Source organism: Dromiciops gliroides, chromosome 1 (genome assembly GCF_019393635.1).
Source record: "Dromiciops gliroides isolate mDroGli1 chromosome 1, mDroGli1.pri, whole genome shotgun sequence".
NCBI classification, from domain to species: Eukaryota; Metazoa; Chordata; class Mammalia; order Microbiotheria; family Microbiotheriidae; genus Dromiciops; species Dromiciops gliroides.
In genome coordinates, this window is record NC_057861.1 from 622,852,971 (window position 1) to 622,867,150 (window position 14,180).

General features: G+C 44.7%; 1 protein-coding gene across 1 annotated transcript; it reads right to left on the reverse strand.

The window, feature by feature from the left end:
• Positions 1-748: 748 nt before the first annotated feature.
• Positions 749-12,889, reverse strand: LOC122735068. The gene is made up of 10 exons (XM_043976328.1): positions 11,861-12,889; positions 11,541-11,763; positions 11,308-11,396; positions 8,336-8,449; positions 7,673-7,840; positions 5,894-6,116; positions 5,192-5,320; positions 1,734-1,808; positions 1,172-1,275; positions 749-942 (listed from the first exon to the last, which is right to left on the reverse strand). Exons 1-10 carry the CDS (start codon positions 11,996-11,998, stop codon positions 829-831), a joined length of 1,377 nt encoding a protein of 458 aa, XP_043832263.1. The 5' UTR covers positions 11,999-12,889; the 3' UTR covers positions 749-828.
• Between the last annotated feature and the right edge of the window lie 1,291 nt (positions 12,890-14,180).

Sequence of the window (14,180 nt, forward strand, 5' to 3'; positions counted from 1 at the left end):
GACTTTCCACAGTCAGATGATCACCCCATTAGACCACCATTGGTCCTCTCTAAAAGTATTTGCCTGTCTCCTGCTGGAGGAGATAGGTAGCTCAGAGAGCCATGCCTCTGTGCTATGCCTTCTCCCCATGAGAAGAAGTCCAAGGACTTCTCTCTTGGTTTACTTTCCCTAGTGCCTAAATAAAATATTATTTTATTCTATTTGGATTTGTGTGCAAGAGGGTGTAATTCTTTAAAGAGGAATTCCTAAGAACCCCTACCTCAACCCCCCCCCACCAATTTCCCCCATAACAGAAACAATAGAAAGTTTGAAAAGTTTGTTACCCACTTCCTGCCAGAGAGGTGATGGTCACAAGTATAAGTAAGACATACATTTTTGGACACAGCCAATATGAGATTCTATTTATGTGTTTTATATTTGTTAAAATATATTTATGTCTGTTTAAAAATTGTTCAGTGGTTAAAAAAAGGGGGGGGCAGCTAGGTGGCTCGGTGGATAAAGCACCGACCCTGGATTTAGGAAGACCTGAGTTCAAATCCGGCCTCAGACACTTAACACTTACTAGCTGTGTGATCCTGGGCAAGTCACTTAACCCTCATTGCCCCGCCCCCCCCCCAAAAAAATTTGTTCAGTGGTGGTAGGGGTGTGGAAAAGGGAGATAATAAATGCTTGCAAAAACACATGCATAAATAAGATTGAAGAGTAAAAAAGAATTTATTAAACACCTACTATGTTCTAGGCACTGGAATAGAAAGACAAAAACAAGTTGTGGAAAACTGAGGGACAGGGACGTTGAAGGTCCAAATACACAGTCTTGCTTTCCAGGTCTCAGACCTTTAGACACAATCGTTTTCTCAGGGAGCTCCTGATCTCCATGTTCATCTTGCGTATTTCATCACAGTCTGGACCAAGCACATCCATCTCACACAGCCGCCTGTTTACCTGCAAAAATGAGAGTAGGTGTCAGGTCAGGGCACCAGGGCTTTCCAAAGGGTTAGGTGTAGGGTCAGGACACCAGGGCTCTCTGAAGGGTTTGGAGTCTGCATCTGAGTTAAGTTCCCCAAGTTGGGGCTCTCTGGGGCAATGAGATTATCATGTTTAAATGAGAGGGAGTGCATGTAAGTATTGGGACAAATAAGGAAAGGAGTTCATCTGCACTTCAGTCACTCACTTCAGTCAGAAGCTCCAAAAGGTCCTGTTCAGGATCAGCTATGATAACTTTTACAAGTGTCTGGATGAAGTCTGAGCCATTCTCATCTCGGTAAGTCACATAGCCTAAAGGGCAGAGATACCAATCAATTTTCCTTCTCAATTGGGGTAGAGTGGAAGGAGAGAATTTCAAGCATGATAGAAGAATAGGGCACCTGGCATCTAGTAGAAAAATGAGGCATCAGAGGGAGAGTAAGAATTTCTTGTAGGAACACAGTCTTAAAAATGTAACCAAATCAGCAGGTCTTGACCCTCTGATCAACCTGAAGATTGGTTGGTTTCAGACTAGGCATAGTACCTAATTCCAGGAAAGTGTATGTCCACTCATTCTGGACTAGGGGCTTTTCTGGCGCTCCTTGGGGTAGACCAGAAAACCTTGCTGTTGCAGCTTTTTATTTATTTTTTTTAAGGAATGGAATTTAAGAATAATTTGTTTGCCAATACTTGACTCCTGGAATAGAAATCTTCCTATTGTCCATAGTTTTGTTTTGTTTTGTTTTTTTCAGTTGTGATTTCCCTCATACCTTCTGCAGCTGAATAGACTCTCAGGATGTCCACTTGGTCTGGGTTCCTAAGAAAGTTCTCCCTAGAGGAGACATCTAGGGTAAATCAGAAAATATTATTTGCTGTAAAAGAAAATAATTACTACCACCCCTAATTGTTCATCTCAAAGCAGTCCCACATAGGGACTCCCAAGCTAGCAAGAAACCAAAAGACATTTCAGTCCTAGTTTATGGGGAGCTTATTAACCCTACCATTCTTCTACCCAATCTCCATAGCAATGGTTATCTTATTATGCATGTCCTACTCTAACTTTCTGCCACCTCTCCCATTTCCAGGCCTTCCTCTTAGCCTTTTTTCCTGTCTCCATCCCATTCCCTGCTCAATTTCCTATAACAAAAGCAAACTCTGTCCTTCCACTACAATGTAGATATTACATGGTCCTTTTCCATTTCAGAGTCTATCTCCTTAAAGAGACATGTCCTGGTAAAGTAGTAGGGAGGTGAGGATGCCACTCAGTTCCTCTTGGATTTCTAAAATCATAGGATTTACAGATAGAAGGGACCTTAAACATTATCTAATCCAGTCTCCTCATTTTACAGATAAGGAAAGTGAAGCCCAAAGAGAAGAAGTGATTTGCCCAAGGTCACGGAAGTCGTATAAGTAGCAGAGCTTGAATTTAAACCTAGGTCTACTGACTCCAAATCTACCCTACTACCCTACCCAAGTTTTTTCCATTCCACCATACTACCACAGGGTTGGTTCCTTTGGTATCTGTTAGCATGTTTGTTTGTTGTTGTTGTTGTTGGTTTTTTTTTTTAGTGAGGCAATTGGGGTTAAGTGACTTGCCCAGGGTCACACAGCTAGTAAGTGTCAAGTGTCTGAAGCCAGATTTAAACCCAGGAACTCCTGAATCCAGGGCCGGTGCTCTATCCACTGCGCCACCTAGCTGCCCCTGTATCTGTTAGCATGTAAGGGCTGAGGACTCCGACTCTAATTGGAGACATTAGTTCTTTGCTTGTTAGATGGAACAGATAGAGGATTTAGAGGAACCTAGAGGAAGTTAAGGAAGATAACTCACAGATATGATTTATGTGATATTTAACAGGAGGACTGGTAAAAAGTAAATGCAGTCCTGATTTTCTAAAAGGGGAAGAGAGCAATCAGCAAACTATAGGCTATTCTCTGTACTTTGTCCTGGTTATTATGTTCAGTTCTGGGTGACACTACTTAAGGGTATTGATAAAGTAAAAAGTGAACAGAGGATGGCAACTAAGATGGTGAGGGGCTTTGTGTATGTGTCATGGGATTAGTTGGAGGAACTTCAAAGGTTTAATATGGAAGAGAGAAAACTTCCAGAGAACACAAGAACTTTCTTGAAGTATTTGAAGGGCTGTCATAGGAAAGTGTTGTCTCCCCCACCCCCACCCTGCCACAGGGCAGGACCAGGGGTACAATGGGGAGGAGTTGTTTTTTTGTTTTGTTTTTTGTTTTTTGTGGGGCAATGAGGGTTAAGTGACTTGCCCAGGGTCACACAGCTAGTAAGTGTCAAGTGTCTGAGGTCAGATTTGAACTCAGGTACTCCTGAATCCAGGGCCGGTGCTTTATCCACTGTGCCACCTAGCCACCCCCAGGAGTTGTTTTTTTTTAAAGGGCACATGTAGATTTGATGATGGCAAAAACTTTCGAATTGATCTGAGCTGGTCAAAAATGGAATGCCCTGCCCCAGGAATCAGTGGATTCCCTCTCCTTGAGGAAATAATCATTAAATGATCATTTGTCAAGTAGATTGTAATGGGAATTCCTTGGAGATTTGTCAGTTATGTTACGATGAGGATTGACTTAGACATGGCTACTGAGGTCTCTTCTAACTCTTAAATTCTGCAATTCTATGAATTCTGATATATTAGAAGAGGCAGCAAGGGACTGCAGATAAAAGCCTTGGACTTGGAGTCTTCAAAGCTGGATTCACATCCTATCTCTCTCTGCCAAGTCCCTGCAACTTCCTTCCTCTGATTGGGCAAATCCTTTCTCTGATCCTCAGCTTCCTCATCTGTAAAACAGAGATCATAGGGGCAGCTGGGTGGTACAGTGGACAGAGCACTGGCCCTGGAGTCAGGAGGACCTGAGTTCAAATCCAACCTCAGACACTTAAAACTTACCAGCTGTGTGACCCTGGGCAAGTCACTTAACCCCAATTGCCTCACTAAAAAAAAACCACAGAGATCATAAGCCTTTGCAAGTCACATCAAGTGAAAAAAAAATGACATAAAACTTTTCATAAACATGAAAGTTATAGTCAATTCAACAAACACTGTGTCTACTATGTATAACAATTGGAATGACGCCACCTGCTGGAGACTTACTGTAGAAGAGTTCTGCCCATGAAGCGAAGGTCTTTGAGGGCAAGACCAGGAGTCTTTTCTTTGGCGTCAGGAAGTGACGCGGGCTAGTGGGAGGAGGAAGGAAGAGACTGGCGCTCGCTCTGGGGCTCTTTCCTCTGGACTCTGGTGGAGAAGGGAGCTAGAAATGCGCTCTCCCTTTAATAGATAGGAATCTAGGCCTTTCTCTCTCTCTTTACCAAATTCTTATTCTCCTTAATAAATGCTTAAAAGTCTAACTCTTGCTAAAGCTTATAATTTATTGGCGACCACTCATTAGATATTTTAGACAGACTAGCTAGAATTTTAGCCCTTAACATATGTGCGGGACTCTGTTCTGGGGAGGAGGGAATAATAAGGAGGAGGCAAAGTGAAAAGTAGATTGTAGATTTAGAGCTAGAAGGGACCCTGCCTTCAAGGAGCTAATGGTCTAACCTCAGCCTCAAGCTCAATGGGGATAAGATTTATACAAAAACATTTGAACTTATGGGAATGGATGAGGTTCCCAAGAGAGACAGTGTAGAGACATATGAGGACTGAGGACAGAGCTCACCCTTAGGGGCTGGGAAGAAGAAGGGCAACAAATGAAGTAGACCAAGACTAGATGATCTCAGAGACCCCTTCAAGGCTTTAACATTGTCTGTGGCAAACCCAGAGGGCTCTCTGCTGCCCCTCTCACTGAGTTCCCCCTCCCCATACTTGGGCCGTGGTCACTGAAGCAGAAAGAGTTTCCTGGCAGAGTTTTGTGGTCAAAGCTTGAATTCCAGAGACAATGCCTGGCCAGTCTCCCAGGGTCCGAGGATTCAATTGTGCTAACCTTGCCCTGTTAAGGCCTGGAACAAGTTATGTTATATCAAGGCTGAAAGATTGAAAAATTACTCTTATTCTCTTAGAATAATTCTTACAGAGACTTTATTTGATTTCTTTGTGGGTTTTTTGCTTTAAATACTGAGCTATCCTGAATAATATATCGCACACGGTTATTCACCCATTAGGTGGTACTGATGTGTCAATTATTTATCGTCTCCAATCCTCAACTCCCGTCGTCGAACCTGCGACCCCAACAATTGTCACCCCTCAAAGGAGGAGAAATCACTTACCTTGCATGTTAGCATAAACCTGAAGGATGTCTGCATGAGAAGGGATAGTTGAAGGCCTCTGTAGCCAGTGCTGTAGCCAGTGGTCCAGCCACGGCCATGTTCTAGGTCTCATGCCTGGGTCTCTGTTACCTGACAGCCCATAGAAAGAGGGTAGAAATGAGTATCATCATTTTATGAGTGAGGAAGCTCAGGGTCAAAGTGATGGCGTGGCCTGCCCCAGGTTATTCAGGTAATAAATATCAGGGCTGGAACAGTCCCATGGCCTTAAGTTGCATATCAAGTAAGAAATAGCTTGTGGTCTCAGGTTCCAAATCCAGTGTTCTTTTCTCTACCTCCACAGGAAAACCCACGAGGTGACTTGTAGCTACTGAGTACACTGGGAGGAACAGGACAGAATAAAAGACTGTCTCTGCCTTTAAGGAGCTTATGGTTTCAAGAGGGAGTGAGAACTTGTACATATTCAACTGTTAGAAAACAATACAGTGTGTAACATGGATGATGTTAGAGGAGTTCAGAATAGAGTTCACTTTTGACTGAAGTGATCTAGGTAGACTTGAGGGACTGACCAGCTGGGGTAGAAGTTGCCATTAGAGAAAAGGGAGGGCGTGAAGCCAAGAGGCAGGCTGGGAAGGGAGAATGGAGGATTGGAATCCAAATTTCCTGAGTTCCAAAGTTACAAGAGGGTTGTTGTCCCCCACTCACCCCCACGACACCCCTGCTGCAGAAAAACTTTGGCCTTGCCCTGTAGGACCTGACAAGTGCTCAGCTCTCTCACCATCTCTTCCACTTCCACCATCTGTCCATCAGCCCCCAAAAGCTGTCCCTGGGGTTCCCCATGGGCCATAAGGGCTATCACAGCACAGCTCACTGTGGTCCTACAAGCATCCAGACGCTCCCGGAACTGAGCCAATTCCTTTCGGAAATCCTGAGGGTAAATGTGATGCAGCCTCAAAACGGGATCTTTTTTTTTTTTTTTTGTATGAGGTATTTTATTTTTTCCGTTACATGTAAAGATAGTTCTCAACTTTTGTTTATACATGCTTTACAATTTCAGATTTTTCTCCCTCCCTCCCCTCCCTCCCCCCTCCCCAAAACGGGATCTTTTTTAAAAGGAGAATCCATATTTCCCTCAGACCCATGTCAGACCCCGCCCCCCCACCCCCACCCCCACCCCAGTGGCCTTTGATGAAGCCTGACCCATTAGAGCTTCTTTATTTTGGATCACCCATTAGTCCCTCCAAGGTTCCCTATTTTAAATGAATCCTTCCCATGGAAGAAGAGTAGTATATTCAGTCCCTCACATCTCAAGGTGTTTGATCTTTTCAGATCCATTCCATCAGTGATAGTGTTATGGGCCTGGAGTACCTGAGTTCAAATCCGGCCTCAGACACTTGACACTTACAAGCTATGTGACTCTGGGCAAGTCACTTAACCCCCATTGCCCCACAAAAACCAACCAAATAAATAAATAAATAAAAAGAAAGAAAGAAAGCAAAAGAGTCTGAATTAGTTAGGAGCTGGGAAGTCACATAAGCCAAAGTACCTATTATGTACGGGGCACTGCTACATGCTGGAGAGAGGAAGAAAAAAAAAAAAAGGCAGGACAAGGGGTGGAAAGGCAAAAACAGCCACTTCCCTGAAGGAGCTCCCAATCTAGTGAGGAAGACAACATGCAAGCAACACGTATAAGATATATACAAGACAGATGGGAGATAATCAACAAAGGGAAGGCACTAGCATTAAGGGATAGTATGGGCTTCTTGCAGAATGTGGGATTTTAACTGATACACCAAGGAAGCCAAGAGGCAGAGATGAAGAGGGGAAGTATTCTAGGCACGGATGACAACCAGAGAAAATGGCTCTCTAATTGGCTTGGGTGAGTGAAAGGGAATCTGGACTCCAAAATTAGGAGCTTTGAAAGAAGAATAAAGCAAAAAGGGAGACCTTTGTTGCCTTCCTGCTTTCTTAGAGGAGATGGGTGTTTTGTGAATCATGTTTTCTGGGAGAAACTATACACCAGGAAATTTGGATAGCCAATGAGGGAAGATGCAACAGGGACAGTAGCTTAGAAATGAAAAAGGCAGAAGATCGGGCCATTAACTAAGGGAAAGGGGTTAGCTGTTATTGTTGAAAGAAGAATGGAGAAGGACCTTAGAATGTTTTAGGTGCAAAGAGTATGGGATCTTAAGATCATTAATTTAGATCTGTAAAGGACTTTAGATATCACCAAGTCCAACCCTTTTATCTTACAGATGAGAAAAATGAGACCAAGAAAAGTGAGAGTACATAGATCCTAAGCTACAGGGCTAAGATTTAAATACTGGAGTCAGCCAATGAGGGAAGTCAAGGAATTTCCCATGTACCTGGGCCTTCATAAAGCACAGGGTGGGTCTAGTCCACTCCTTATCTATTTCTATCCTTACCTACCTCTATTTTCACTTCATTCTTCCCATCTCTTTTGTGCCTCTTCTAATACCTCACCTGGGCAGTGGGGTCCAGCTTCAGAGTGCTCTTAAAACCCAGGGTCTGGAAAAGTGTATTCAGGGCTTTAAGGTCCTGTTCAGCCCCAGGGCGGTCCTGGGTGACACATAAGATGAGGGCCACCTTTGTCCCAGACATGTCGTATACCCCTTGTGGGGCAGGGCTGAGCTGGGGGATCAAAAAGGGGAGAGAAAAGAGAACCTTGATTTGGGGGGAAGTGGCTGATGGGGAAGGAGTTGTCTAAGTTTAGTGCCAAACCCTTATTCTCCTGCTCTCTCTCTTTTTTTTTTTTAATTTTTTTTTTTAGTGAGGCAATTGGGGTTAAGTGACTTGCCCAGGATCACACAGTTAGTACAGTTAGTAAGTGTTAAGTGTCTGAGGCCGGATTTGAACTCAGGTACTCCTGACTCCAGGGCCGGGGCTCTATCCACTGCGCCACCTAGCTGCCCCTCTCCTGCTCTCTTAACTCCTCTTCTCCCTTTCTCTCTCTTGACTTCTTCCTCCTTCTCACTGTTTCTAGACTCCTACTCACTTTGTCCTGGGCTTCTCTCCCACAAAGACCCCCATCAGTGCCTTCTCTTCCTTCCCCTCAGGTCTTTCTTCTTCTCTTCCTTTTCTCCCCAGGCCCTATCCCTATTGATTACATATCTGGTCTCCTCTTACCTCCAGGTTCTGTGACCTTACTCTCCCAAGGTACAGTGCACCCCGAAGGGAGCTCTGGAAGATGGGGCACCTGTGCCCTATGGTAGGCATCTCTTGAGTTACCTTGCCAATGACCTGACAGGAGGAAGAAGAGCAATCAGCCTAAAGGAACCTGAGGGAGGGAGGGATTTAGCCTGGGGAAAAGAAGTCCTAGGGGAAACATGAAGAGTAGACTAGTTCTGCCTGGCCCAAGAGGGCCATTGGGTGGGAAACACTGGAAGGTATATTTGAATTCTTTAAGAATTTTGTAATAACCAGAGCTGCCAGCAATGGAACAGGCTATGTTGGTAAGCTTGAAGACATTAAAAGTTTTCAGGCAGAGGGCAACTATTTGTTGAGGATAATATAAAGATACCTGCTTGAGGTAGGGGCTGGACAGATTCCCTCTGACATGCTATGACACTTGCTTTTGTGTGTGTGTGTGTGTGTGTGTTGTTGTTGTTTTTTGGCAGGGCAATTGGGGTTAAGTGACTTGCCCAGGGTCACACAGCTAGTAAGTGTTAAGTGTCTGAGGTCATATTGGAACTCAGGTCCTCCTGAATCCAGGGCTGGTGCTCTATCCACTGTGCCACCTAGCTGCCCCGACACTTGCTTATGATGGGGTGGGGTAGGGTGGGAGGACTGTAGCAGGTTTCAGGGGATGACACCCAGAGCCAGCCTAAGGAATGACCGGCTAGGGCAGCTAGGTGGCACTGCAGTGGATAGAGCACCAGCCCTCGATTCAGGAGGAACTAAGTTCAAATCCAGCCTCAGACACTTGACACTTACTAGCTATGTGACCTTGGGCAAGTCACTTAACCCTCACTGCTCTGCAAAACAAAAACAAACAAAGAATGGCTTGAAGAAGAAGGCAATGGTAGGGCCCAGGCCTAAGGGGTGGCACACTTTCAATCTTGCTTTTAATTACAAATACGTTATCTATAAAAATGGGAAAGATGGGGGGAAATCTGTAAAGGAAGAAATTCAACAAACATACTGCTAAACAGAATCTCAAGACTTGGGTTCTAGTACAAATTTTAGCACTATCAAGACCTTCTAGAATCTGATGCTTCTCTACCTTTCTAGCCTTATCTCCCAAGAGGCAGCTATGTGACCTTGTGAATAGAGTGCAAGGCCTGAAGTCAGGAAGACCTGAGTTCAAATCCAACCCCAGACCTGTGTGGACCTAGGCAAGTCTCTCTCTCTCTTTTTTTTTTTTTTTTAGTGAGGCAATTGGGGTTAAGTGACTTGCCCAGGGTCACATGGCTAGTAAGTGTTAAGTGTCTGAGGCCGGATTTGAACTCAGGTACTCCTAACTCCAGGGCCAGTGCTCTATCCATTGCACCACCTAGCTGCCCCGTAGGCAAGTCTCTTAACCTCAGTTTCCTCAACTGTAAAATGGGCATAATAATAACACCTACCCCCCTCCCCAAGCTGTCATGAGGGTCAAATGAAACATTTGTCAAGTGACTGGCACATTGTAGGTACTTAATGCTTGTATAGGGCAGGTAGGTCGTACACTGAATAGAGTGCTGGGCCTGGGGTCAGGAAGACCTGAGTTCAAATTTGATCTCAGACAATTACTACCTGTGCGACTCTGGGCAAGTCACTTAACCCTACTTGCCTCAGTTTCCTCATCTGTAAAATGAGGAAATGGCAAACAAGGCCAGTATTTTTGACAAGAAAACCCCAAATGGGGTCATGAAGATTCAGACAGAACTAAAAAAACATTTGTTTCCTTCCTTCCCATTACTCCCCATCATTTTAGTCAATCTGGAAGATTGACTTTGCTAACCCTTAATTCCACATCTGTGCCTAGTTATTCCTTCCATCTGTGATGCTTTCCTTTGTCTTTCCTATCAAAACCTAACCATCCTCAAGACCCACATTCATGAAACCTTCATAGACCCTCCTAGTCAGAAGTTTTCACCTACCCCACACTGTCCTCAGTCTTTTGGGATTATGTGGCTCTCATTTCCTAGTGGTGTGACAAAGACATTGAGTCTCTGAGCCTCAGTTTCTTCATCTGTAAAATGAAGATAATAACTCACGTACTGCATACCTCAAGGGTATTATGAGTAAGGTACTTAGTAAACCTTAAAGCACTATTTATCTCATTATTTAGATGGCCAGTATTTTATTAAGCCAGTTTTTTCATAGAATCACAGACTTAGAGCTGGAAGGAACCTTAGAAACCATTCTAGCTCAATTCTTTTATTTTTACAGAGGAAGAAATGAGGCCCAGAGAGATTAAATCACTTCCCCCAAGATAGTGACAGAGCTAGGATTTGAACTCAAGTACTTGGATTTCAAATCAAATACTTCCCCCATTGCATTATGCCATCTAACCTACTCCCATTGCCTTGATCTTGTATTTCTCTCAGCATTGGTTCCTATACATAGTCCTGATCCTGGCTTGTGTGACCTTGAGCAAGTCCCTTCTCTTGCCCTCTCTAGATGGACTGACCTTTGAGCTCCTTCTGCATAGATGCTGAATAAATAGTACTCGATAATAGCATAAAAGAATTCAGAGTTGGGATTTAAGAGATTGGCTCAAATTTATCCTGAAGATTTACAAAGTGCTTTCCCCACAACTCTGCTTTTATACCAACTTGCAGATCAGGAAAGTCAAGCCACACAACTGGGAGTCAAAATTCAAACCCAGGTCTCTTGATTGACTCCAAACCTGAGATTCTCCATGAAACCATACTTTCTTTCACACACCAACTATATGTATGCATGTATGTGTGCATATGTTTTATATATATATATACACACACACACACATATGTGTGTGTGTACATAAAATTTGAGTGAATATATATATCTGAGAAATGGGACAGATGACATAAACTGAGCTGTGGGGCCCAGAAGTAATGATAGGACCCACCCACCCACCCATTAAGACTAAGGTGTGGGACAAAAGGGCCTCCCATTGCTAAACCAGTCCAGACCTGGGTGAGCACCTCCAGCAGGTGCCAGTGGGGAGAGTGCCTGCATACATCTGTCAGTGTGGAAAGAAAAGCACTGGATTCCAAATCTGCTGGAGACAGAAGGGAAAAGTGGGATCAATTCAGAGAGAGGAGCTGTGAAATAAGTGGATCTGGGAATATACTGAAGATGTTTTCAGTGCCCCTGTTCCTGCCCTTCTCCCCAAACCCAGGTACCCATGCTGGCTTTCACTCACTATTGTGGCTGCCCAGCAACAGAAACACCTTGGCTTTGCCCCACAGGGCTTGGCAGCGGTTCAGTTCTCCAACAAGCTCCTTCTCTTGTACCTCCTTTCCATCTGGCCCCAGCAGCCACCCTGGACGACCGCTGTGAGCCACGAGAGCAACCAATGTGCAGCTGATGGGGCTCCCATGGGCATCCAGAAGCTCTCGGAAATGAGCTAGCTCTTCCTGGAGAGACTGAAAGAGCAAGAGTCCTAGAGACCAGATTGCTTGAGCTCTGGGAGGGAGGTTGGGATCTCAGAGGGATGCAGAAGCCATTGGGAAAATCACTCACCTGGGCCTTGACCACTCTTCTAAGGCAGTGCTTGAAACCGAGTGCTTGGTACATAGCTGCCAGAGGAGCAACTGCCCTATCCTCTCCAGCTTGCCCTCCCAAGGCACAAAGGGTCAGGGCCATTCGGGCCCCAGACATGTCATATTCCCCCTGGGAAGACAAATGCAGAGAAAGGGAGGGAGGTGGGGGAGGAGAGTCTCTCCTAGAGAGTCAGGAGTCCAGCAGGGAAATGGGGTCAAGGCTCAGCTAGGGAGTTGGGGAAAGAGCCAAACATCAGGGTGAAGTCAATAGGCTTGCCTCACCTACCTTCCTTCCCAGGCAGTCCCCAGCCTCTGCCTTTTCCACTGCCACCTGCAAGGAGCTGGCCACCAGGAAGGCCATGAGCAGGATCACTGTCTCTCTGCTTCTTGGACTCTTCTCTGGCTCTCTCCACTGGGCTCCCACTCCCAGGTTCCCTCATCCCTGGGTCTTGCACCTTGAAACTCAATTTATGACTACCCAAGGACTGGACTCTGTCCTTCCCTCATCCCTGGGTCTTGCTACTTGAAACTCAATTTATGACTACCCAAGGGCTGGACTCTGTCCTTATCTTTGAGATCTGAATGGAGAACGGATTTCCTGATTCCCTGGCAACTCAACTCACTGCCCTGGTCCTCATATCCAGATACCACTCCCTTTACAGGAATGAGACAGGCTGCCTGCCAGCACCTTCTCCTTGACCTTCAATCTCTTTTCCTTTTTTTTTTTTTTTTGGCAGGGCAATGAGGGTTAAGTGACTTGCCCAGGGTCACACAGCTAGTAAGTGTAGTGTCTGAGGCCAGATTTGAACTCAGGTCCTCCTGAATCCAGGGCCAGTACTTTATCCACTGTGCCACCTAGTTGCCCCTCAATCTCTTTTCCTAAAGCCAATCCTATCTAGGTTATACTTAGCCCCTGCTTTCTTCTTTAGTGATCTGGTTACATATAAATAGATTTGGTCCAGAGTTCTAGCCTTTCAATAGCTTTTTAAAATTCTGTCACCCAAACAAATGTTGAAAACTATCTCTACATGTAACTGGAAAATAATAAAATACTTTTATTAAAAAAAAATTTTTTTAAAAAGCAAAAAAAAAATGGTAAAGGCTTTTAGTACAGATTTGACAATTGACTATGTGCATGCTGTTTAAATATTAACTTAGATGTGGTCAGAAGTCTTCATAATGAGAAGACTGGCCAGGATCAATAAATAAGTAGAAAATTAAAAACAAAATGTTAGCTAGCTACCCCCTCTCCAACTTCCTGTCACCTGAAAATTTGACAACCATGTGTCTTTGTCATGGATATGTTAAATAGCCCAGGGCCAGGCACAGATGCCTGACCTAGAAACTTCTTTCCAAGTTGACATTAAATCCCTAGTCAATTCTGGAAAGACATTCCCTGCCCAAGGTCACACAGCATGTTAGGAGCAGAGATCACCTAAATCAAATTACTCCCAGTGGGGCATTACACTACAGCTGCCTTGGTTTTTGTTTTTGTTTTGTTTTTTTCAGGGCAATGATGGTTAAGTGACTTGCCTAGGGTCACACAGCTAGTTAAGTGTCAAGTGCCTGAGGCTGGATTTGAACTCAGGTCCTCCTGAATCCAAGGCCAGTGCTTTATCCACTGCGCCACCTAGCTGCCCCCGCTGCCTTGGTTTTTACAAGGGTTGGGACTACAGTAGGCTCCCCAGAGGCCAGCCTTCAACTTCTGCCATTAACCAGAGATAGGAATCTTGGGCCCTATCCAAGTCATTCCATTTCTTTCCCTTTCCTTGTATCCAAGAAGTAGAGCCCCCTCCCAGTACAGGTTGAGGAGTGTTGGCAATGTCCAAAATTCTGAATGGCCACAATCCTCATGCTCTCCTCCTCCCCGCCCCCCCCCTCCGACTTTGTGTCTCACTTCTCTAGTCACAGGATAGCTTATCTTTGAATGTCAGACCTAAAAGGACTCTCACCAAAAACATCTGCTCTAACCTTCTCATTTTACAGAGAGAAAAATCACCAGAGAAGGTAAAGGAGTTGTTTCAGATCACCATGTGGCTAGGAAGCAGCAGCAATGTCTTGAAGAATGAATCTAAAACCTACAATCTCAACCCACTCCAAGAGAGCCAGGCCATTTCACTGGCATTGCCCTAGGCTGGTATCCAAAGATCAGGCACTAATGGGTGGGGAAGGAGGCTGTGTGTTAGTGAAATCCCCATATATCTTTGGACCCAACAACTTGCTCAGGTTTATAAAATGAGAATTAACTCCACCAAGTGGAAAAATAGGGCATTACTTCTGTAAGATGGGTGGCGTTCTGA